General features: G+C 38.4%; 3 protein-coding genes across 3 annotated transcripts; 2 read left to right on the top strand and 1 right to left on the bottom strand.

The window, feature by feature from the left end:
• Positions 1–1,861: 1,861 nt before the first annotated feature.
• Positions 1,862–7,712, top strand: LOC306849326 (uncharacterized protein). The gene is made up of 7 exons (XM_079384270.1): positions 1,862–2,091; positions 2,690–2,788; positions 2,862–2,948; positions 3,377–3,454; positions 3,544–3,614; positions 3,934–4,105; positions 4,743–7,712. The coding sequence occupies exons 2-7, from the start codon at positions 2,717–2,719 to the stop codon at positions 4,959–4,961; spliced, it is 699 nt and encodes a 232-aa protein (XP_079240396.1). The 5' UTR covers positions 1,862–2,091; positions 2,690–2,716; the 3' UTR covers positions 4,962–7,712.
• Positions 7,713–9,887: 2,175 nt separating this feature from the next.
• Positions 9,888–20,034, top strand: LOC306875733 (uncharacterized protein; the record flags this gene model as incomplete). The annotated part of the gene is made up of 4 exons (XM_079426442.1): positions 9,888–11,640; positions 11,836–12,775; positions 12,859–13,046; positions 19,430–20,034. 4 exons carry the CDS (start codon positions 9,888–9,890, stop codon positions 20,032–20,034), a joined length of 3,486 nt encoding a protein of 1,161 aa, XP_079282568.1.
• A 681-nt stretch (positions 20,035–20,715) lies between these two features.
• cbln11 (cerebellin 11) lies at positions 20,716–21,827 on the bottom strand. Its single transcript, XM_079415583.1, has 3 exons — positions 21,573–21,827; positions 21,273–21,407; positions 20,716–21,153 (listed from the first exon to the last, which is right to left on the bottom strand). The coding sequence occupies exons 1-3, from the start codon at positions 21,778–21,780 to the stop codon at positions 20,855–20,857; spliced, it is 642 nt and encodes a 213-aa protein (XP_079271709.1). The 5' UTR covers positions 21,781–21,827; the 3' UTR covers positions 20,716–20,854.
• Positions 21,828–26,002: the final 4,175 nt, after the last annotated feature.

The following is a 26,002-nucleotide window of genomic DNA, read 5'->3' on the forward strand; positions in this document are numbered from 1 at the left end:
TTGGAAGAAAAAAACCAGAAGTACTAAAATGATTAAAACTGAAATAAAAATAAAGCTAAACTGAAATATAAAAAAAAAAAAAAAAAAATCACTAAAACTAATAAATGAAACCCGAACATATAAAAATAAAAGCTAATTCAAAATATTAATGAACATCATAACAGTTGCTAAATAATACAAAAAGAGCACTGAATGGCATAATACAGCCTTTCTGTGGACTTTCTGTTATTTTACAATCACTGGGCCGTTAAACTAATTACGTCTCATGTGGCTCTGTCTCCAAAAGCTGTTTATGTTTGTTTGTAGAGCCGGGGGAAGTGATTGGTATCACAGGGCTGATGTTGTCCATAATAGTGTTTAATGATGTTTAATTAGCTAGAGAGGGCAATCCCAGACTTCAGTCAGATGGGAATGACCGCCGATTAGAATCAGTGAGACGTTATTCATTATGATGTGAGTCAGAACTCCAGCAGTGTCCTTCAATAACCATTTAACTGCTAGTTTTAAATAAGGATTTCATTTATCTCTCTCTCTTTCTTTCTTCTTAAAGGAATCCTAATTCTTATTTTAATTTATAGGCTAATTTATATCCATTTGACTTCTATTGATTCTTAAATGATTCTCGTTTGATCCCAATAGGATACGTTCCAAATTATGGTACAAATCTCCTTTAGGATTTCTGTTTATATTTCTGTTTTAATATGTTCCAATGTTTATTTCTTTATCATTTAACATTTCCATTCACATCATAAGAATATTATATGTATATATATATATATATATATATATACACATATAATTATTATTTTTTTTTTGTGCATGTGTATCTAATTTAAGTCCAATGCATCCAAAACGTTATAGTCAAAAATAAGCGAGTCAGCATCTCTTTCTCACTGTTACACAAACAGCACACATCTGCAATATCAGTCACTCTTGATATTAAAGATTTAGAAGGGTAAATGGTATGTAGAATTTAGAAGTTTATTTCTTTTATTTTGTTATTAATACAGTATTTGAAAGGAATTAACCAAGCTCTTCTCCAGTCAATATTATCAATTATAGACCCCCCCCCCCCCCCCCCCCCAAAAAAAAAAAGATGTATTTGAAACAGTTATATTACCATTATTCCAAATGAAGGAGGTGTGAGGAGATAAGCTGTGAGAGTAACACATTTTCCAAGTGAGAAGAGCTTGCTTATGAAATTTGGATAATTCGAGGGGTTTTAGAAATATTCTAATTACATTAACAATGCTCTGAACCTTTTTTTTAATCCTTTATTTATTCAGTGCCACAAGATCAAGGTATATTACATATTCACATGACCAAATTAACATTAGCTGCCACAGAAAAAAAGAAAAGAGAAAAAAAGGAAGAAAGATTACATTAATTTCAATGCTTTCAGAGCATTATATGTTTTCAGTGCATTTGTTGTTTATTGTTTGTTCCAAGAGATTTACATATAATTTAAAGTAATTTATAAAATGTGAAAAACTTGGTCTAGAGCCCACTTCTTCTTATGTATATGGACTTTTCCTTGCAAAATAAACAAATATATTGTTCTTTATAATTCAAATGCATCGAATATACACATTTATATCATACACTCAATTTTTCTGTAAATATAGAAATCCTTCCAAAATAGAATACAATGAAAAAAAAGTTTAATTTTCTTGACCAATTCACGGGTATACGAAATATTCAGCTTAAATCTTTCCAAAACATGTTTAGCAGGATAAATTGTATTTGGTAAGGCACTTTGGTAACTGCTCTGAGCCTTGTATTTCCAGCGATGGAGCTGAAGCTCAAGGCAACACTCGATTGGTCCTTCGACACGCCATGCGTCATCTCCGCCCCCCACCACGCTCCGGGATGTTATTTATGGCAGGCGCGCTCCCGCGGACTGCACCGTTATTATTCGACGAGCGACCGACACCGAAACTACAATGTCAAGCATTTACGGGACACCGAGCTGCTCCGCGTTCAAGGATCCGTCCTGATTTCTTGATATAGGCCTACGCGCAAAGTCTACGAACAATCAGATGATATTTCTGGAAGCAAAAGATTGAGATGATGTATCATCTTTCAGACTAGGTAAGTCAAGAGAAACCGCTTTAAGAAGTTCGCAAACTGCGCGGTTTCGTTGCGCCGACGATCTGTGCGATTTGCGCGTGCTTATTCCACGCGAAACTCTTAGTTTGTTGTTTGTTTCGCGTTTTTAAAACGACTTTAAATGATTGACAGCACCCCAATGTTTCAGCTACGAGCGGAAGTGTTGCGCAACATCATTTAAAGTGTTCGCGAAAGAAAATACGAGCGAATAAAACATGTGCGCCTTTATTACGTAATAAGCGCTCGGGGCAGATGCGCGTGGGATTGAGCTGAATTCATCAACGCTTGCTTTTCCTTGTAAAAGATGCTTAGAAGAGAAAGAGAACAGTAGCTTGTGCAGAGTATAAATATATATTTATATACATGCATTTCTACACCGAAGCTTTCTGCACATCACTGTCAGTGCAGTGCTTACAATTGGATTTGCTTTGGAAGCAGGATTTATACTGGCCATCATATTTTAATGTTCATTTTATTATTGCTATTTGCATTCAGCATGATTTCCCACTGGCTGTGCATATGTAAGATTGAGTGGAAGTGTTGGTGCAGCGTTTCTTTATTTATCCCTCGCCCTGTGTAGGTGGAAGTGTGAGTGAGTCAGAGAGAGATGGAGGTGATTCGAAGAAAAGACTCCGACTCAAACGGCCTCTTCTCAGACAACTCAGACAATGACTGTGAGGTATGAATGCCATTATTGGAAAGGTATGAGTGCCATTACTGGAGCTGCATATGTTCACTTTCTCTTTCTGAAGGACATGGGGGCTTGTGGACAGACGACTGGAGTGTGTTTGTGTGAAAATACCCCCTTTACCACCTTCTGTGATCAGCACCCTATGGAGGCGAGTGTACATACTGTATATCAGAACACGATATATGTATGCATGTATGAATGCATATATACACACACACACATACATATGCATACAATAAAACAATACACCGGCCCTCCAGGATCAAGTTTGATGACCCTTGCTTTAGAGGGTCAAATAAAGTTTTTAGCCGTTTCTTGAAGATGGAGTTGTGCCGGTCATTCCACCAGCAGGGAACAGTTAGTGTAAAAGTCTGTGAAAGTGATTTATATGGAAATGTTACATTAATAAAAAAAATTACATTTTTAAATTTATAAAAAATTTATAAATATGCAAATTTTAAATAAGTGACTTATTTAAAAAATATAAAAAGCTACAGATAGAGCAAAGTAAATGGTTTAAATGAAAGGGTCGTGCAGTTTGGCAGTCCGTCTCATTGTCTCGTTGTTTGTCATCAGGACTCCAGAGTGAAGTGTGTCCAGTGCGGTAAGAACAGAGCCATGATCACCAGATACTCAGAGGGTTACGGCACAGAGGTGGGCACAGCATCCGCACGTCTCTGAATGTACAAGTGCACACGTGTGTGTGTGTGTGTGTGTGTTTATATGTGTGACTCGTGTTCCAGGAGGAGTGTGTCCAGCCTCATCTTCAGGGAGACAGCGACGCAGATGCTGACATCGAGGACACGGACAGCAGGTGTGTGATTGACCAACGCTATCTCATGACCAATTCGTACATATTTTACGAGGTGGCTAATTGTGTACAAATTTTGTCCGATTTGTCTACACCCCAGTGACGAGTAGGTTTAGGGGCGGGGTTAGGTGTAGGTCTTGTGTAACTTGTAAAATACATACGATTTAGCAAAAATTGTATGAATTTGTACGAGTGAGGTCGTACGAATTAGCCACCTCATTAAATATGTATGAAATGTATGATCGAGCTGGATCGACAACGCACGCATGCGCTACACCTCGTCCACTTCTTCAGCTCACTTTCTGCTTTGTGATTCGTTCAGGCTCCAGATTGTGGGTTCCCTCCAGCGAATCAGCTCCCGGAAGAGAAAGCGTCAGCGAATCACGCGGCAGGACACAACCGAGAGTGAGGACGACGGTGGGCGGAGCCACAGAACGCACCGCTGGAGTCTACGGCTCAGTCCTCAGCGCACACATAACAGGACCATACTGGAGGTGAGTGCTGAAAGATATCGAAATGTATTCAAAATTATTATGCGAGAAGTTCAATAAATACAATTATATAATCTAGATAAAAATAATGAAAGCATGTTGTTCACTGGTTGTTTTTTTACCAAATAAATTAAAAAACTAATTTTGATTTACTTGTACATACCATTATATATATATATATATATTATTATCATTATTATAGTTATTAATTTTTTTAATATTCTTTTTCCATTTCCATTTAAGTTTTAGTTTTAGTAATTTCGTTGTGTGTTCTTGCGATTTATTTATTTTTTTTTATTACATGTCTAGTTTTTATTAAATATATTTTTTATTATTTATTTATTTATTTATTTTATTTAAGAGTTTTAGTAGGCCTACTTCAAGGTAACTAAACAAAAAATAGAAATTTAACCTTGGCTACTAGTTAAAATTAAGTGGTTTTTTTTAAGTTTATCTGATAACATTTATTTAATTTGAAGTAAAGAAAAAAAAATTACAAATATTAAAACTAATATATATGTCACACAGAGACTTGTCTAAGGCAAATGTGTAGTTAAATCAGTATTTTGAACCAAATGATTACAGATAGTTTGAAAGATCCAATATTGACTGGATTCCTCTTCATTTAATTGTCTCAAAGGAGAGCATTTCTCAGGTGCGGCCACTGATAATCTGCCGCTGTGCATCGCGAGAGACTCAAACAGTCACGGACGACAAAGCTGACAGTGGAAAATGGTCCCTGACAGTGTTTCCTGTCCCTCTTTCTCTCCCTGTGTCCTGTTATCTGCTCATCGTCCCTCTCTCCATATCCATTATCATCGTTCTCGTGTCATTCCTCCTACCGCTCACAGACACTTGACATTGCCTTAAAATATCACTGTATAACCCTCTTCACTATGAATCAATTCATGTCTTTTTAGTTGTGGCTACATGTACAGTGTATTAGACCCTTTTATACAGTGTTATCTATAGAAGCCTGTTTTTGCCACATGAGGAAAAATGCTTTAGTAAATCATTATGAGATAAAAAATCTAAATTGTGGCACACCAAGTCACAATTATGATACAAAAAGTGCAAAAAATTATGACTTAAGTTATAATTATGTGATAAGCTCAGAATTGTGACACTAAGTCACAATGAGATAAAAAAAGTCATAATTGTGACACACTAATTCGTAATTATCTGATATAAAGTCAAAATTATGATAAACCAAGTCACAATTATGATATAGAAAGTGGAAATTTATGACATACCAAATAAAGTAAAAATTGTGACATTAAGTCATAATATGAAAAAAGCCATACTTAAAAGCCAAATTATGACATACTAAGTAATAATTATGAGATAAAAAGCAAAATGTGGAACACCAAGTCAATTATGAGATAAAAGTTGAAATTATGACAGTAAGTCATAATTGAGATACAAATTTCAAATAATGACAAAAATCATTATAACATACTAAGTCATTATGAGATAAAAGTCAAATTTATAATAATCTAAGCCGCATTTATGAGATAAAAGTAAAACATTATGACATACTAAGTGATAATTATTAGATAAAAACCAAAATGTGGAACACTAAGTCATAATTATGAGACAAAAAGTTGAAATTATGACAGTAGGTCATAATTGAGATAAATATTTCAAATAATGACAAAAAATCATTATGACATACTTCAGGTACATCTCAGAAAATTAGAATATGATGAAAAAGGTCAATATTTTTTGTCATGTATTTTGAGACACTGATTTTTGACTTTCATGAGCTGTAAGCTCTAATCATTAAAATTAAAACAAAAAAAAAACTTGTGAGATGTTTTACTTTACATGTAATGAATCTAAAATATATGACATTTTCACTTTTATTTCCAAGAAAAAAAAAAAACTTTTTCACGATATTCTAATTTTTTGAGATGTGCCTGTAAGTAATTATGAGATAAAAGTTTAAATTATGAGATTAAAAAGTCATTATTTCTTTCACAATGGACACCAAAGACATTCAGCTTATTGACAGAAAGTGCATTTGGATGCACAACATGATCAGGGGTGTAAAATTACAGCGATACTGTACTAAAGTGAGGGAATACTGTGTCAAAAAGTCATTTCCACATTTAACCGTGTTTAAAACATAAAGTTCAAATTTTTTAACTAAGGCATCTCTTCACAAGGACAAATGACTGCAATTGTGTTCAATTACATTTCACATTGAAATGGATGTCATTGGTTGTTCATACAAAAGCACGAGAGCTCAATTAGCAGCTTAGTAAAATAAAAACAAATATAGGCTTATATTTTTATATAACAGGAAATATTTAAATAATAATGTACTTGGTTTTTTGAAATGTGGAGCAGTTTCTCCCTTTGACAAAAGAGTAAACGTTGCAGTTTCTAAATCACTCAAGCAAAGAATGTATTCCCAAATTAATACTTAGGTATATTAATGAAGTGTAATGAAGTACTTTAACACCCCTGCGTGTGCTACTTGAAACATCATTGTTGTATGATTAATCAGATTTCAAATATAAATGCTTTTCTTTTTGCAGTTTTTAAAGTCGACATGAAATGGATTCACAGTTTGTTTTACTTCTTAGAGCAGGACTTGATTTTATTCATCAGAGTTTGATGCGATGGTGTAAAGTGGGCGTTTAGTGAGTTTGAAGAGGTTTTTTTGTCCTGGAACGTGGAGGATGAAGGTCATGTTCACCCTCATCTGCTTTTATCGCCGTAAACTTTAGTACATTAACCAGCATTAAATGACTTCACAAAGATTTTAGAAAGCAGCTGAAGACGTATTTGGCAGCCTTGATGTCAAGTGTAAAAGAAAGTCATTTCAGGGAAGAAGAAAATTCAGTGAAAGGTAAAAAGCGTGGTCGATAAGACGAGGAACATTTATGAGGAAGTGGCTTTCATTCAGCAGCTCAGATCCACATCACCATGAAGTGAATCACTCCTCGTGTCTGTTGAGCCTCTGCACCGTCTCTCAGTGTCATCAGAAATAGAGCTGTTATCTAATTCTTTATACTGTGTGTGTGTGTGTGTGTGTGTGGCAGAGAAGCACATCGGGGACAAAGGCCCACCGCCACATGTGGGCTGAATCTATGCAAGTGTCAATCTTTTTACAAACTCTTTTTGGTGTAAATAAACCCGTAAGAGATTTCATTCCTCTTTCATCTGTCGCTCATGGATTTGTTCTCTGTGGAAAGGGCTGTTTGTCTCACACTGGCTCACTGTAACGATGACTGCAGTACTTCAGTCAGTGACTCATTTGAACCGTCTCCAGGCGCAATATTCACTGACAGAAGCACAAGCGTGAGTCAGGTCAGATGAGTTCAGACAAACGTTTCCCATAATCCCTCACTATTAGTTCATTAGCCGAGTGTGAACATTCACAATTTTCCCTATTTATCAGCTGCATGTTTATGAGTGCTTTTGTCATATCAGCAAACAACTAATACTCTGCATCTGTTCCTGATTCCAGCTTGGATTTCACATTTATTCATATTTGCTTAATGCATATTTTCCTTTTTATTTGATGTATTTTCCCTGTGAAAATGGTATTGTAAAATGAGTCTGTCTAGATTGTAAGAGAATTAAAATTATAGTTTGACAGAAAGTCTGAGTGTCTCATTTTCTCTTAAAAACACAATTAATAATTTTGCATGTCATATTTCAACATAAAACTGAAATAAACTAGAAATTATATTTTGCTTATGAGAAAATGAAGCCTATATTTTTTGCATAGTCATTAAAATAATATATATATTTGTACTTTCCCTTGATATAATCTGATTTAAACAAACAAGCTCAGCTTTTAGTGTGTAACATAAAAACAATGTAAAATTATGGATGTATAATGAAGCTCACGTGTATTTTCTCTGTTTGTATTTATTTATTTATTTGTTGATTTCAGCACACAGTCCACTCATGGTCTGTAGGTGTTGCTGTGGCTTTAGAAGAGGTTTGTTGGTCATTAAATATATGAGCACTCGTCCTTGCACTGAGAGCGAGAGAGAATGAATCACTCAAGTGCTGCTGGACAATACAGAACAGGAAGGGTGTGTCCTCGGGGCTGCATGACTGACAGCTCTCTGGGCCAATGGTAGGGTCGTTATGAGCTTGACGAATCAGAGAAAAAAAAAAGTTCCATTCACCCTCTAAATACTTCTTGTTGTTTGTTTTACCATTTTAAATCTTTTCAATAGATGTCATTTAACATCTAGGTGAAGTTTAAGTGTGGTTCCAATTTCCAGATCATTGTGGGGTGCATTAATTAGTCAGGCATTGATAGAGTCTTAGCATGAGCATGTTCTCTCTGTCTGCCTCTCTGTGGCCTCTTGGCATCTCCGGCAGGTTTCCAGTCCAGGCCGCCAGTGACATTTGTGGCTCTGTTTGTAGCTCTTAAAGCACTACAGGTTTCCATCTGCTGTCTCGCGCATCCACGCTTCCTAAACATGGACAGACAAAACACACGGAGAAGCCTAATGTACACATGAGCCAGGCTATATCTGCATGTGTGTATATTAGAAGAATATAGACAGGCTATTATAACAGTTTGTATTATTATTCTTTATATGCCTCAATAAATGTATGATAAAAAGAAAACAAAAAAAAAATTTAACTGCCTTAAAAGATCTCAATGTGACAATGTTTGTGTATATTCAAACATAACTGTCATGTAGTTTTAAACATTAAAACAAACGGAAAAACAACCAGATCATTTTGTCATAGACAAATCTAATTACAAATGCTTGTTTCTATCTGCTCTGGGCTCCTTGACCCAGATAATATTCCCAGGCTGTGGAGGAGAAACTTGATTCTACTGACACGATCAGAATGTAATGCCTCAAGGCATCACATGCTCCCAGTACCTGCTCCAAAGTTTCTTATGGCCCAGAACTGAGCCAGAGACGGAGTCAAGGGCAGGACTGCGAAGAAGTTACACTTTTAAAAATTATCCCAGCACAGTCTTGAGTTTGTGGAAAGGCTACTGGTCCAGGATCAGTGCAAAAGGTCACTTCTTTCAAGATGTTTTCTGTTGTGTGTGACTGAGCGCTGTGGATTTCAGCACAATGAAGCAAAAGTAACATTTAATAAGTCGGATTAGGTGCTTTTATGTTTGGGAGACATGATGTTCTCAAAGTCAACACAAAGGGCATTCACAGCTTATTTGACTATTTTGAGTAACCAAACCAAGCGAATCAGGATCTGAAAATAAGAGACATCATCTGAAAAGGAATTGCAGACCAACATGTTTTTTGGGGGTTATTTTGCAATAAAATGCACTGAAAAACTGTGCAATTAGACCCGAAAATGCACTGAAATATTGTGGAAAATTACACCAGAAACATACAAAAAGTTAGAAGGGTCAGTTCAGATGTCGGAAGTTGATAACAACAGGTTATCACTATCAGACTATCAGATAAAGCACATCCTCAAATCCATGTTGAAACAACTTGATTTCATAAACACATACAAGTCATACAAACAGACAGTTGTGCAATAAATAAATACAGTTTATTAATCACCACCAGACACTCATAAATATAAAGAATGACTGGATTATAAGCAGCAGGCCAAGATGCTTGAGATGTGTTCTTATTGAATGCTTGAGGTAAAAATAGCATTATGTGATCTCGTGATATGATCTCTTTTGCATACCAGACTACAGTATAAGATCCCACATCAACAGAGAGATTTAACACAAGTTAGGAAACAGATTTGATAGAACTTGTCCTGGTTTTTCAACACAAGGAAGATTCTCTCAGGACAGTAAACTGAAGTCACAATGGCAGTAGATCAGCAAAAAGAGTGGAGAAATCCTTGGAGATCAAGTGAGGATGACAATTCGAGCAGTGACACTGGATGGATGGATGTGAGTGAAGAAGAGGAGGGTGAGGAGAATCCAGGGGAGGAAGATGAGCGGACAGAAGAAGAGGATCCAAAGGAGCAGCAAGTAAATGCATGGGAAAGTGAGAAGACTGTTGATGACGATGAAGGATGTAGTGTTAGTTTTCCATTAATGCCTGCAAAGAGTGACAGTGTTTTTGCTATGTGTAATGATAAAGCCAGTGATGAAGAGTATGTCAATAAATATGACAACAACAATAGCATTGACACAGTATGCTGTATTAGTTTTCCTGTTACTAATAGTGACAACTTAGTGGATGTGTTTACAAATGGTGCTAGTGTTGATGCTGATAAATATGATGATAAAAAATATAGTGTTAGTTGTCCTGCTGTGTCTGCAAACAGTGATGGTTTAAGTGCTGCATCCACAAATAATCAAGAGGCTGGTGATGAAGACGATGCTGATAAATATGGTGACAAAAATACTGATGAAGAATATAGAATAAGTTTACCTGTTGCATCTGCAAACAGTGACAGTGATGAAGAGGATGCCAATAAAAACGACAACAATGGATTTAGCATTGGTTTTACTGTTACGTCTGCAAACGATCATGGTTTAATTGGCGTATGCACGAATAATGAGAAAGAGGATGTGGATAAAAAAGATGACAAAAATAACAATGAAGAACATAGTAATAGTTTACCTGTTATGTCCATAAACAGTGAAGGTTTAGTTGCTTCACTTACAAATAATGATGAAGCCAATGATGACAAGAGTGGATATAATATACGTGTTGACATTAATGGCAATGAAGAATATATTAGGAGTTTACCTGTTACTTCTGCAAATGGTGACGCTTTTGTTGCCATGCTTGCACGAAATGATAAAAGCACTGATAAAGATTATGACAAATACGACCAGGCTAATGAAAATTACTGTTTTGCTACTGCCTCCATCAGTACTGATCACACTGGTGTTTCTGAAAAAGACTTAACATTTGGAGGTTTAACATTTAGAGATGGAGAGCAGCACATGGTGGACTCCAGCACGGAACAGGAAGTGATAAATCAAGAGTTAGAGGAGGAGGAAGAAGAAGAAGATGATGAATATGATGTAAGTAGCAGTTTTGAAGATTCTGAAGATGAGGATTGCGACATGTATCCCAAGAAGCTATACTCTGATCCAGCTTACCCAGAAGCGGTCTTCCAGGCTCTTGAGAACATGATGTTGTATTCGGTCCTCACTGACTTGACTCTCTTCACAGAGGATGGATACCAATTCCAGGTTCATTCCTTTGTCTTAGCTGCGGTCAGTTTCCTTATTCAGACAAGACTCAGACAGAAGCACACACAAGAGCAGTATATCTCATTGTATATGGGTGCTGAGGTTCATGGTTCAGGGTTGGCAGCAGTTGTGGAGTTTGCCTACATGGGGAACATCAGCATTCTGAACAAAGGCAACATAGAATGGATTTGGTCTGCAGCTGTCAGCCTGGAAGCTCCGAGAATCCTAGAACTCTGCAAAGAGGAGGAAGAGAGAGAGGAGGACGAGGTAAGAGGAAAAAAAGTGGACAGAAAAGAGATTTCTGCTGAGGAACATATGAAAATTAGTCTACAGCAAATCAGACAGATGTGGACAGAGAGAATGGGATGTGACGTGGAGGTTCAAGCAGAAGGAAGAGTGTTTCATGGTAAGAGATTTGGAAATATGGCAAAAGTTTGAGATTCCTATGCATGAAGCTAAATGCTCCCTCCATATCTTATACTTTTATACTTCTCCAGCTTTAGTATCAATTTCATGTCCTCTATATTTGCAAAACTGCTTTATGTATGTATGTATGTATGTATGTATGTATAAGTTTTATGTATATCCTGCCTTCATGAAGCTCACCGGGCGCTCCTGGCTGCCAGCAGCGACTACTTTAGAGGCATGTTTACCAGCGGTATGAAGGAAAGCCGACAGGAATCAGTGTCTCTGCTGTTAGTTGGGGCAATGAAGTTTGAAGCCCTCCTGCACTACACCTACAGTGGAGCTCTTGCTCTCGGATGGGGCTGCGTGTTTGAGCTCACCTGTACATCTCTGCAATTACAGTTCCAGACTGCCTTCTCACTGTGCCTTAACTTCCTGGAACAAGAAATAGATGCTCACAGCTGCTTAGATGTAGCATCTTTCGCAGAGGCCTATGGGATGGCGGACTTACTTGCACTGGCCGATGATTTTGTCTTGAGGCACTTTCAAGACGTGTCCATCACTCCAAAGTTCCAAGATCTTCCTGTAGAGAAACTGAAGAAGTACCTTCAAAGTGATTCTCTCTGTGTTCCCTCAGAGTTGCTCGTGTTCAAAGCAGTCATGTGTTGGATCGAAGCCTTTCCCAGAAAGCGGCTCAAACTTGCCAGGGAGCTGATGGGAACCATACAGTTTCCCCTCATGACCTTTAAGGAGTTCAAAGAAGTTAAGGCCATAACGTCTTGGCCGAGAATTGCTGCCAAAGGACTATATGATTCTCTCGTTGAGGAGTTCTGTTCCAATTCTTCAGATGTTCAGTCAACTTTCAGGGCCTATATGCCTAAGGACACTCTAGTCCTTGTTGGGGGTGAGAGGATCACTGATAATTTTGACAAACGTAGACCCTGTATGGACATGTGGTTTAGCAATTCCTTGCAGAATCACGTTGGATTGGTGAAGAAAATAGAGTGGAGAACGCTGGGAACTTTACCTGAGAAACCAAGATTCAGTCATGGAGTTGGGGTAATGAGGGGCAAGCTTTACGTAGTTGGCGGACGGCATTATTACGGCAAGGCTGATACCATGAATTGCACCTACAGGTAAGATGTAACATGAGGACTCATCTATCTGTCCAGGTTTGCCCTCTTACACTGTTGACCTCCTGTGTCAATCTTTCAACTAGGTATGATCCCATCCAAAATGATTGGCAAAGATTGGCCGATATGCATGAGACAAGAGGCAGCTTCACTCTAGTTGTCCTGAATGGTAAAATATATGCTATTGGTGGAGAGAGGGACTCAGAGGTCAATATGGAGAGTGTGGAAGTTTACTGCCCCAACACAAATTCTTGGAGGTTAGTACAGTCAATGAGTAGCAGAAGAAATGCATTTGTAATTTCATGAAGAATCTAAAAGGCATGCATGATTCTAGATCAACTTCAATAGTTCTTCCTGGAACAATGTTATAAAACGTAATCACAGGCCTAAAACTACCCACATGTTTGAATGTTGTTTAAGACCCAAACCCTAAATCCAACTGTTACCCTAATATTTAATTTGTTTATGGACCTTTGTCAGATTATGCACCGTATTTTTGTTCAAATGAAATCCATGTTGTAAAGTCCATTCAGTGGGTTGTATGCTTTGTCTAATTTTCACGGCACATTTTCAAGAGTTTTTTGTCACCAGGAATTTTTCTGATAAGATATGATATATTGTGTCAGCTCAACAATTGACAGCAAAATAATAACATTACAATCCATTGGACAGATTGTATGTCTATCCTTCATAACACGAAGTTGTCATAGGCCTCTACCCCAAGCAAGGTCCAGAGAAATGTTGCTCCAGGACAAACCATGTTGATTTCGAAGTCATTTAACTTCGCAGAACATATATCAAATAATGGTGCTTTTCCACTGAGTGGTAATTCGGCTCGACACGGCTCAGTACAGCACGGCATGGCACAGCTTGGTTCGGTTCGGTTGCGTTTGCACTGCTGTTTAGTACCGCTTTAGACTGGGCGGGATTATTCATATGTCCAGGGCCAGCCCAGGCTCTGTTGGTGCCCTAGGCGAGATTTTAGATTTCTGCCCCCCCCCCACCCCCAACTTTTCTAAACTTTACTATAATATAACATAAATACTGATAAGAATTAGCATAAATAAGTAGTAAATAAATTGTGATAATAAATAAATAAATGCACCTTGTAGTTATTTTTGAGTGAATCTGTTATAACATTGAAGAGACCAGACATGAGTTATAGCCTACTCCCAAACAGAGAAACGCAACCCACAACTATGCCTACAGTGACAAGTAGTCTACTTATTACAACAAAGAAAAATATGAGCAATATGAAATGCCTAAAATAGTCTACAACAGACAACCTAAAACAGACAACAAAGGCAACAAAATTAAGGCTACATTTTGTAATTTATTTGTAAATGTTAGCCAGATAGCTAGCTAGTTAGACTAATTACTTATCCTACATCAGTACTTCTGCAGCGATGTAGGGCGATTTTGAATTTGAAAATGAGATGAGAGTTTTTCAACATACCCTGTCATGAACTGGAAAAAACAGAGTTCACGCAGAGCTAGACAAGAGGAGCGTTTGAGGTTAAAAAGTTTATAAATTGTATAAAAGGTCCTTTAGAGCTGCATTTAAACTGCATTTTGGAAGTTCAAACTTGGGGACACCAAAGAAGTCCCGAAATATATTCCTCAAAAAACATAATTTCTTTACGACTGAGGAAAGAAAGACATGAACATCTGGAATGAAAAGGGGGTGAGTACATTATCTGTACATTTTTGTTCTAGAAGTGAACTACTCCTTTAAGAGCACATAAATGGCAAAACTATTTTAACTGCTTGAGCCATGCATAATTAATGATTTATGATGATGTATTATAATTACGTCATGACACAGAAAGTTTTTAAATGATTCCAACATGATATTTTATGATTTTTTATTGATGTCAATTTTATTGTATTCTAACATTATTTTAATCAGTTTGATGATAAATCAGTACTAGAATTAACTGTCAGAAATTATTTTGCTTAATATATGGGTGTAGGAGCGCACGATGGTTACAAGAGAGTGCACTTCCGACCAAAAAAAAAAAACACCCTTTCGTGAGGAGCCCCCCCAGTCATTTTGCGCCCTAGGCAACTGCCTATGTCACCTATGCAACGGGCTAACCCTGCATATGTCGTTATATTTACGTCGCCTCTACTGCCGTGACTCCTGAAAAAAGTTTTCTTCCCGCGTCGCTCCATCAAGATTTCGCTGGATCCGCTCCTCGGCTATCAATGAGAGGAACGTCTGTACTTCCTCAACAGACAACGAAATAGACATTTTTTGGTGTGATCATTCAAGGCTCATTCAAAACAGTTGCATTCGATCCTTCACTGGCTGTGATGATTTAAATCTAGTGGGTCTGTTGTGTCTCGTGTCTCAAGTTCAATGACGCAGGCAGTGACGATTTTCTCCAGACAATCAGTGATCAGCAGAGTTTACATGTCACGTTTTGGTAATGGTACGGTTCACTTGGAACCTCAACCGAGGTGGTACTGAAAAAAGTACCCAGTGGAAAACCCCCAAAAGTGAACCGTACTGAACTGTACCGAGCCGTGCCATGCAGTGGAAAAGCGCCATAAGTATTGTCAAAATACAGACTTCAGTACCAGTCGGTACTGACATTTAAAAAATGTCACAATACCAGCATTTACCATTAGCATTTTGAATGCTGTTGAGTGGATTTTTAATCACCTCTGATTGGCCATTATGTTCACGTGCCATTGTGTTTTCAACACTGTTGAAAAAAAACACCATATGCTGGTCAGATATGTTTTGAAGCATTGCTGCTGATTTGAGCTGGTTTAAGCTGGTCCTTAGCTGGTCCTAAGGAACTAGCTCCTGCTCAGGACCAGCTCATAACCAGTTTAAACCAGCTCATGACCAGTGTTGTGCAAGTTACTTCCAAACTGTAATACATTATAGATTATTTGTTACTGTTATTTAAAAGTAATTCCTTACCTTACAATATTACTGTCTCAGAATTGTAATGTGTTACATGACTCCTGTATTACGTTTGAGTTACTTTCACCTAAATAACTACAGAAGTAGAACTTAACATTCTAAAATGACAAAATGTACTAGAGCCCAAAGTAACGACCAAGCGGCCAGCGGCAGACCGGCAGGCTGATCATAGCTCATGCTTGAGCAATTTAGCCTTCTCAAATCATCCTGACTTGCCTAAAATAAAATCTATAGATATACTAAAACAGTTCAAGCATATAACAATGTTTAAACGTTAAACCTAGATAAATGTGCACTGCATCAGTAGTTTGTGCGGAGAGTGGAAGCTAAAACGCAGGACGTGGAGGCACCAGCGCAATCAATTGCAATTTTTTTTCAATGAAAACAACTTACGCCGTAATTTTTGCTCATAAATGTAAGAGTAATACATCATTCGGAACTGTAAAGGGTCTACTTTTATTTGTGTACATTCACAATATCAACAAAACGTTGTGCTTTTATCTTGATCAGGAGCGCTTCACAAAAAACGAAAGTCAGCGAATACATGCCTCACAGACATGATAAATATATATATAGAAAGCTTTACATTACTACTTAATGAAATAAAAACAAAAACAAAAACAAAAATTATTTAATATGATCGTTATCCGTGAAGATGCACTTCTCTCGAAGCCGCATCTAACGAGGAGATGTCAAATCCTTACTATTTCCCCTGGACACATTCCTGGTAATTACTTTTGCTGGGGCTTTTACTTTGTGTGTATTTGAACGCAGAAGTCTTCATCTGTGCTGACGACTCGCTGCTGCTGCGGGACACTAAACACCATCCAGCCGCTCTTGACAGTCGTGGCAGCACGGACTCATGTTATTTCCACCAGCACGGCAATTTTTTCATCAATAATTGATGGATGTCTAAATTATAAAGATAAGGAGAAGCCTAAATCTGTCAGGTGTGGGTGAAGGAATGAGAGCGAGGACTCACTTGCAGGAGGAAATAGGGCTTTATTAATAATAAAATAAAATCAACAAACAAAAACTACCCCGTAGGGGAAAACAGACTGGCAAGGCAAGGCTTCACACAGGTAAACATCGACGACGAACCGGCCCAGGACTGCAAACACAAGGAGATTATAAAGGGAGAAAATGAGGAGGGTAACGAGTAAACACAGGTGGGGCAAATTAACCAATAATCAGGAAACAAGGTGGGTGGGGTCAAGACAATTGACATGAGAGCACATGGCACATCGAACCAAACAAGACAAGCCATGTTCTCACACAAAACAATAACACAAGCACATGGCCAGCAAAACAAAATCACTAGCCATGTGCAAAACAGGACATGAACATGCAGCTAATGAAGAGACTTATAAGCTGCATGTTCACAAAACATGACAAACATGAAAGCACGCATCCAGTGAAAAAACACAAGCTGCGTGCAACACAGAACAAGACAAAACAAGAGAAAAAAGCACGCGGCCGAATCCGAACCGCGTGCCAAACAAAACACACACACAGGACAGAGGAGCGCACGGCCCGAGCGAACTCGAAATCGCGCGCTCCCACAGCGTGAGTGTCGGAACCCCAACACGAAACCAGAACCGAGCCTGAACAAGACAGGAGTGCCGGGATCCGAACACCACACCCCAACATGAAACAGAGCACGCAGACAAGAGAGCGCGCAGCTCGAGCACACTCGAAGCCGTGCGCTCACCAGAAAACAAGACAAGAAGGGAGTGTCAGGGCTGCGTCACAAAACCATGAATAAACTAGACAGAAGTGACAGAACCCTGACAAAAGCAGGCCCGAGGACCGGCCCGCGTCTGAACTATGACGTGAATATAAGTGAAGTGACATACTGCCAAGTATGGTGACCCATACTCGGAATTCGTGCTCTGCATTTAACCCATCCAACACACACACACACAGCAGTGAACACACAAACACACACACACACACACACAGCAGTGAACACACACACACCGTGAACACACACACACACAGCAGTGAACACACACACACACACACACACCGTGAACACACACCCGGAGCAGTGGGCAGCCATTTATGCTGCAGCGCCCGGGGAGCAGTTGGGGGTTCGGTGCCTTGCTCAAGGGCACCTCAGTCATGGTATTGAGGGCCCGAGACTCGAACCCGCAACCTTTGGATTACGAATCTGACTCTCTAACCATTAGGCCACGACTGGTCCGAAGGGACATAGAAAAAGTCGGAGCCCGACTTTAAATAAAATAAAAAAAAATTAATAAATTTTGGGCTAAAATTGTGTTGTAACGCAAGCATTACTGAACATGTACCGAGTAAAATATTACTGAAAATTGATTAGTAATGCCTTACACTACTGCGTTACAGCAAATAGTAATGTTACTGTAATGCATTACTTTTGTAACACGTTACTCCCAACACTGCTCATGACAAGCTAAGGACCAGCTCAAACCAGCAGCCATGCTGTGGGAAGGGTTATTATCTTGTGGTGTGTACCCAGAATTAGTCTACTTTTTATGCAGTTCTTAGAAATGGGCTTTATGTACTTCTCAGAAATGTACTTAAAAATGATTTTTAAGTATACTTGACTTACACTTAGAAAAAGTCTAAATATATTTGAGATATACTTGTGCCCCTAGAATCCGTGTTTTCATTGTTATATGGTAGAGAAGTGGGTTTTTTTTTTTAGTTGGATAATGTCAGCTTTCCTATCGTCTGTCAGTCCGTCACAGTGACACAGCACAACAACATCATGTCAGAGGAATGTCTTTAAATTCTAATCAAGGAAAAAACAAACCTTCTGTTGTCTTCTTTTTAAAGAACTTCAAAAGTTGCGCTTGAACCATTTTGCGCGAAAAATGACAAAAAACTTGCTTCGAACTTGAGTACCGAGTTCTGATTGGCCATTCGCCGTTATTTGGTTCATGAATTATCATTAGTAGAGAATTTTAATATTTCATGTGCATCATATGTTTTACGTAATACACACAATTAATAATGCAAAGGGGATGGTTAGGGGGGTGGTGGTTTTACAGAGGGGATGCTTTTTGTCATTTTTTTCGACCAGGGGGATGCCATCCCCCTCAATTTGAGCCCTGGACATAGTAGTTTACTTAAAGTATGATGTAAAGTTCACTCAAAGAAAACTTAAAAGTATACTTGCAGTATAAAACTACTAAACTAGTAGTTTACTGAGACTGTACTTCAAAGTATACTAAAAGTGCTACTACAAGTATTTAATTAGTAAACTATCAGTACATATAAGTTCACTTTTAGTATAGCTGCAATACAAGCTAAACACATTGATGTAAACTAGTACTCAAAGTTTACTACTGGTATACTTAAAGTACACTTAAAAGTATATTTTATATACTAGAAAGTGGGACAATTTAGTCCCAAGGAGTATTGAAATAGTACACTTACAAGAATACTACTAGTACACTGATATTTGTATACTTACTACATAACGTATACTTAAAATATACTTGAACTTTACTTAAGTATACTTAATAAAATAAACTTGAAGTATACTACTTTTTGGTATAATATATCTGCTCATAGATGGATCCACTGATCTACAGTGCTCAAAGCTCTTACGGGAAATGCTGGTATCATCACATTTTTTACATTTCAGTTCCGACTGGTATCGAATTTTGTACTTTTGACAACACTATTGCAAATGTACTGTGCAAGTCAAACTGTTCCTAGTACCTACTGAGAACCATTCAAAGTGAGTGCAGTTGTCCTCCATTTAAAGGCTTTCTTTTTAATTCTCTCCTACTTCAGTTTTGTCCACCCATTAAGCCATGCTCTATGCTGTCACGCAGCCAGCGTATGGAATGACACAATCTTCCTATCAGGAGGCTTTAACAGTCAGTACCAGTGCCTGTCGTTTATGACCCTTTACCACCCACAACGAGGATCCATTAACCTGGCTGAAATGACACATGATAGAGCCCTGCACTGCATGGAGACCCTAGGTGACCGTTTATATGTGGCTGGAGGGGTTTCATGCGAAGCTGATGGCCATCTGGTAGATCAATTAGCCTGTGAGGTCTATGACCCTGTGGCCAACTCCTGGAGTGCCATTATGCCATTCACAATGCCACATGTAGGGTCAGCATCAGCGGTCTTAGAGGGGAAGGTCTACATAATCGGAGGCTACTGCCAGGAGGACTACAGTGATACCAAAACAGTGCACCGCTATGATCCTGCAACAGAACGCTGGGAGAACATGAGTGTGACACCAGGCCCGAACACATACATAGCTGCCTGTGTTCTACCCACACCAGCTCATCTTAGAAGAGTGGGATATCTTGAATAAAATACATTGTTGCATTGTGCATTATCTCCACCTCATAGCAAGATAAAAAAATAAAATTAAAAAAACGTTCAGCTTGGGGCAAAAGACGCTGTCAGAAATGATTTGAACAGGTGGTTCACAATATATATATATATATAATATAGATAGATAGATACATAGATTATATACTATAAAATACACTGTAAGATCAATGAGCAAGAGAAAGCAATGCATTGAAAGTCTGTAAAGATTACTGACATTATGAAATTATCCCAATGCCACATATGACTAATCTTACCAGAATAGGGCTTTTCAAAGAAAAAGTTATGTCACAGTTATGAACATGCAATTATACATTCCTGGAAACAAATTATCAATTAATTGGCATCAAATATCTTTCCTTTTCAGTTTTGTTGATCACTTTATTGGTTAAATGAATATTAAATTCTCTGAAGCTTTATGCCAAATTATACCAAATATATTTGTATTGGAGATTGCTTCTAGAATGAAGTAAAACAAAGAGAAATTGTTTATTTCTTCTGTTCATTTTTTTTTTTAAGTGCGTTATTGTCAACATGGTTTTCACTTTTACAAATTGAAGATCAAACTTACTTTCTCTGTGTCACAAATACTCTCAACCAAGCATAGCCAAGTAATGTGCCTGAATGAAAATTAATGTTCCATAGAAGTGTATTGGAGGACTCTTGTTTTTGTCTGTATGACACAGTGACCTTTTAATTACATTTATACATGATTAACACAACAAAGAAACACAAGCTACGGTTTCAGGACTTTTAAACAATTCTTTTTGACATTTTACTAAATAATTCACACATACAAATTATACAGAAGTAGAATCCAGTGGGTAAAGCAGGTAGCCTGTGAAAGTGGAATAGTTGTACCGTGGATCCACAAAAATCCAGGATCTGACCCACAGCCTCATGTGAACCTCCTCACCAACATCCAGCTCCATCACGGCTCCATTGGACATTTGGTCATTGCGCTCACCAGAATTATATTCGTATGAAGACACAAATCGTGCCGTGCCTTTAAAGATGCTCAGACCCATATCATGGGAGGAAAACGCAGAGCCTGAGTACCTGAAGTAATACACACCTTTTACAGGCGCTGTGAACACTCCTGCAAAAGACACATAAGCAAAGATCTCAATACTACAAATTAAACCATGTCAAAAATTCAATGATCAAATTATGTATTTTTCAAAAACTGACAAAAACTCAAACTTAAAATGCACAAACCTGTGACAGGGTCATATGCATTGCCAATGTTGGTCAGGACTTTATCAAAGATGAGCTTGGTCTCCGCACTAAAAGGCCCTCGGTGTGTATCCTCTGTATTTGACATGGATGCAGTGAATGCCACTTTAGGACTCTCTGTTATTGGAGAAAAATGGTTAGTTTAAGCAGTAAATAAAGCTATAAAATGCAATGCAAAATTCTAAAGTGGTTGCAAAACATTGCTATGTAGTTTATGTGGTTACGAACTCAAGTTCAAAGTTCAAACATGCATATAAATGTGAAACAAATCAGAGAATGTACCTTTCATCTGTTTCTGCAGCTCCTGAATCAAGCTTTTCTGCTCTGCGAGTTCATTTTTAGCTGTGTTGAGATCCACTGTCAGCCCATTAACTGAAGCTTTAAGCTCCTTCAACTCAGAGTAGATATTCACCACAGGAGTCATAATATCCTCATCCTGTGCCATGCAGGAACTTAATACTGAGATTAAGAAAAGCTGAAATAAAGCCATGACTGTTTCTCTTGTGCTAAAGAGAGAAGTGAAGGTCTAGAGTCGTTGTGCTTGTTATCTTTATAGAGCTACTCTTGGTTAATGATTAAGAATTTGGAGTTTTTAGATCACAAGGTTTACTGCTTCTCTCTGAGGAAAAAACAAACAAACTCAAGTAACCAAATGTGAATAATTTACAAGAAAAGTTTCTAGAATTGCACAAGTGAATGTTCATGATTCAGCTATAGGCTACAAACTACTCAACTCATATAAGTCCAGTGTTTAAATCCTATGAAATCAGACTAATTTTTCACTTGATATTGGTGTAAAAGATGTAAATGTGATTTTCCTGTGATAAAAGTTTGGTTGTTTCAATTAAATATTTACAAGTCCTTCCTTAAATATCAAATGCCATCTGTTTGGATTCACATAATTTACTTGATAGACACAAGACATAATTGAACAATTGAATATACATGACATGATAAACATTCAGAGATAACTAAAGTAGCTTCCCTTCAAGTCAATTCCAATTCATAGACTCTCATTAATAGGCCTATTCTTTTTTATATAAAGATTAAAACGTACTTTGCTCTGAGCTCACAGTGTAAGCTACAAATATGTGTCATTTTGAATCTAATGCACAAATAAATTCAAAACATTTCATAATAAATTACAAGTGTCATTGTACATTTTTACTTTTAACACAAAATGATTAAAGACGAATAGTTTGGCACTTGTGGACACTTCTGAAAACAAATACATAGACAACACATACAGCAACACAGGATAGCCATGCTTTGGCTCTATAATCAGACATAACCATGAACAGAAGTAAACAAAGTTAAAATAAAATCTGCTAGTGAGCGACGCCTTGTGGTACCATCACAGAGAGGCTCAAAACCACTCTCCAGAACATTCTCGTTCACCATTCCTGGCTGGTGGAATAATCTTCCCACCCCTATCCGGAATGCTGGATCCCTGTCAGTCTTCAAGCAACAACTGAAAACTCATCTCTCTCTGCAGTACTTGACTTCATCCTAAACTCAAAAAAAAAAAAACCTCTTTCCCTCTATCTTTCTCTCCGCTTACTAGCTTGTACTTATTTGAACAATGACTGAGACTTGGTGTTACGAACACTTCCTCTGTCTGATTGCCTCTTCAAGATGAATCACTTTTTGTATTCCCCAATTGTAAGTCGCTTTGGATAAAAGCGTCTGCCAAATGACTAAATGTAAATGTAAATACTGGTGCACAGGGCTGTCAACATAAAAATGAGGTCACCCTATTTTGTAAGGAAGGGCTTTAGGGTCATTCCATGTCAAATCAATCAGAGGTCCCCAGCTCAAATTTTTGATTTTACAATTTTTTTTTTCTGAAGAAAGATAAACATGTTTAGTGATGAAATATTAAAATATTAAATGTCATGGATGAATATTTACTACGTAATCCGCTTTTTTGAAGAGGAGGGTGAAAATTCAGAGCCAAAATGCAGGGGGGTAAAAATGATTTTTAATTTTGCAGGGGGGTAAAAATGATTCATAATTTTTCTCACACCGGAATACAAATAAAGGTTCGTTCAGGATCCTCCGGTGCAGAGAGTAGTGACGCGCTGGTCCTCCCACTCAGAGGCTATGCTGCAGGCGGCTCTTGATGACGTCGACAGGGACATGTTCCGGGCGAGTTCTTCTGACGTCAGCGAGTTCACGGAGGTAGCATTAAGCTTTGTAAACATGCTAACCGAGCAAGCTACTGAAACAATAACGATAAGGACATTCTCCAACCAGAAACCGTGGGTGGACAGAACAATCCGTGCTGCGGTTAACAAACGCCACTTACAATGAGGCTCTTCTGACCGGGAATATGAGCGAGTACAAAGCATCGTGCTATGCTTTTCGACGCGCAGTAAGAGCCGCTAAACACAGATACAGAGAGAGAATTGAGTCTCATTTCCAGCTCAATGACTCTCGACGGATGTGGCAGGGACTGAGGACCATCTGTGCCTTCGGAAACTAATCCTCCGCGGAGGTGAGAGCAGATCCGTTGCTGGCCGACGAGTTAAACACCTTCTTCGGCCGCTTCGATTGCAATGGAGGTGGCGAGTCTCTGCCGTCCAGCGCGTCAGGAAGCAGCAGGCAGAGCAGGGATGATCCTGTAATCACCGTGTCAGAGGATGAGGTTCGAAGGGCGCTAAAGAAAGTGAACGTCAGGAAAGCAGCCGGACCTGATGGGATAACCGGCCGTGTTCTGAGGTCCTGCGCTGATCAGCTCGCTGATTTGTTCACGTCTATCTTTAATGAGTCCCTTGCTACCTCCGTGGTTCCCACCTCATTTAAAAAATCCGTAATAATCCCTGTGCCTAAGAACAATAAACCCTCTTGCCTGAATGACTGTCGCCCAGTTGCCCTCACATCTATAGTCATGAAGGTTTTTGAGAGACTTGTAAAGAGCCACATTTGCTCCTCCATACCTGAGACTTTGGACCCTCTTCAGTTTGCCTATCGCCCAAACAGATCTACGGACGATGCCATCTCTCACATCCTCCACTCTTCCCTCACACAATTGGACAGCAACAATGGGAATTATGTAAGGCTGCTATTCATTGACTATAGCTCAGCTTTCAACACTATAGTCCCCATCAAGCTGGCTTCTAAACTCACAGACCTCGGCCTAAACTCCTCACTCTGTGACTGGATTCAAGAGTTCCTCACCGGCAGACCTCAATTGGTGAAAGTTGGCCAGTTCACCTCAAACTGTGTCCTGAGTCCCCTGCTCTACTCTCTCTACACGCATGACTGCGTGTCCTCTCACAGCTCCACATCTATTATCAAATTTGCTGATGATACTGTGGTTCTGGGGCTCATTTCCAACAATGATGAGACCGCATACTTGGATGAGGTAGAGAGACTCACATCATGGTGCCAGGACAACTGTCTCTCTCTGAACGTGAGCAAAACTAAATCTGATCATGGACTGATCATGGACTTTAGGAAGAGACAGCAGCAGCCCTACATTCCTCTTATGATCAGTGGGACCCCTGTGGAGATGGTGAGTAGCTTCAGGAGGAGCTTCTTCCCGCAGGCCATCAGGCTCCTAAACTCTAACTCTGTGTCATAACATCACTTGACTCCATGTAAATATCACTATATCAATAACCTATTCATATTTTTTTTTCTACCTCATATTGCTGCTATTTAATAGTGAAGTGACACACTGCCAAGTACGGTGACCCATACTCGGAATTCGTGCTCTGCATTTAACCCATCCAACGTGCACAAACACAGCAGTGAACACACACACACACACCGTGAACACACACCCGGAGCAGTGGGCAGCCAATGCTGCGGCGCCCGGGGAGCAGTTGGGGGTTCGGTGTCTTGCTCAAGGGCACCTCAGTCGTGGTATTGAGGGTGGAGAGAGCGCTGGACATTCACTCCCCCCACCTACAATCCCTGCCGGCCCGAGACTCGAACCCACAACCTTTGGATTACGAGTCCGACTCTCTAACCATTAGGTCACGACTTCCCCGTGTACAACTTTTATACCCCCATGTACCTTTTATACCCTTAAATACCCTGTACAACTTGTTTGCACATTCTTTTGCACATTCCTGTTATATTACTATTTATGTCAACAACATACTGACCTGCACATTTATGTTTATATTTTTTTATCTTTTATTTTATAATTTTTATTTTTTTCTACTTTTCTTTTTCTTAATATTTGTATACTTTATAATTGCACTGTCCTTGGAGCGGACCTGACTTACATTTCACTGCTGGTTATACTCTGTATAACTGTGTATGTGACGAATAAAAATCTTGAATCTCTTGAATCTTGATTTTGGTCACTTACAGTTTATACTTATTTAAGTTAAAGAACAATGTCTGAAGAATAAATAATATTGAAATTAGAATTGTATCTTGTTTCCCTCTATCAAAACAACACTGTAAAAAAAAAAAAGTTGAGCCAACTTAAAATTTTATGGCAACAAACTTCAGCAGATTTTTGGAGTTTTCTCGACTTGTTGTTTTATGTTTATACAACAAAAAGTTGAGAATATCCTACACAAATAAGTTGAGAGAACTCAAAAATCTGCAAAAAGCACGTCATTAACTTTGTCGTAATAATGACTAATTTTCTCGTAATAATAACGTATTTTCTCGTAATAATGAGAAACGTTCTCGTAATAATGACTTATTTTCTCGTAATAATGAGAAACTTTCTCGTAATAATGACTTAT

The sequence above is a fragment of the Barbus barbus genome (assembly GCF_936440315.1).
Source record: "Barbus barbus genome assembly, chromosome: 1".
Classification (NCBI taxonomy): Eukaryota; Metazoa; Chordata; class Actinopteri; order Cypriniformes; family Cyprinidae; genus Barbus; species Barbus barbus.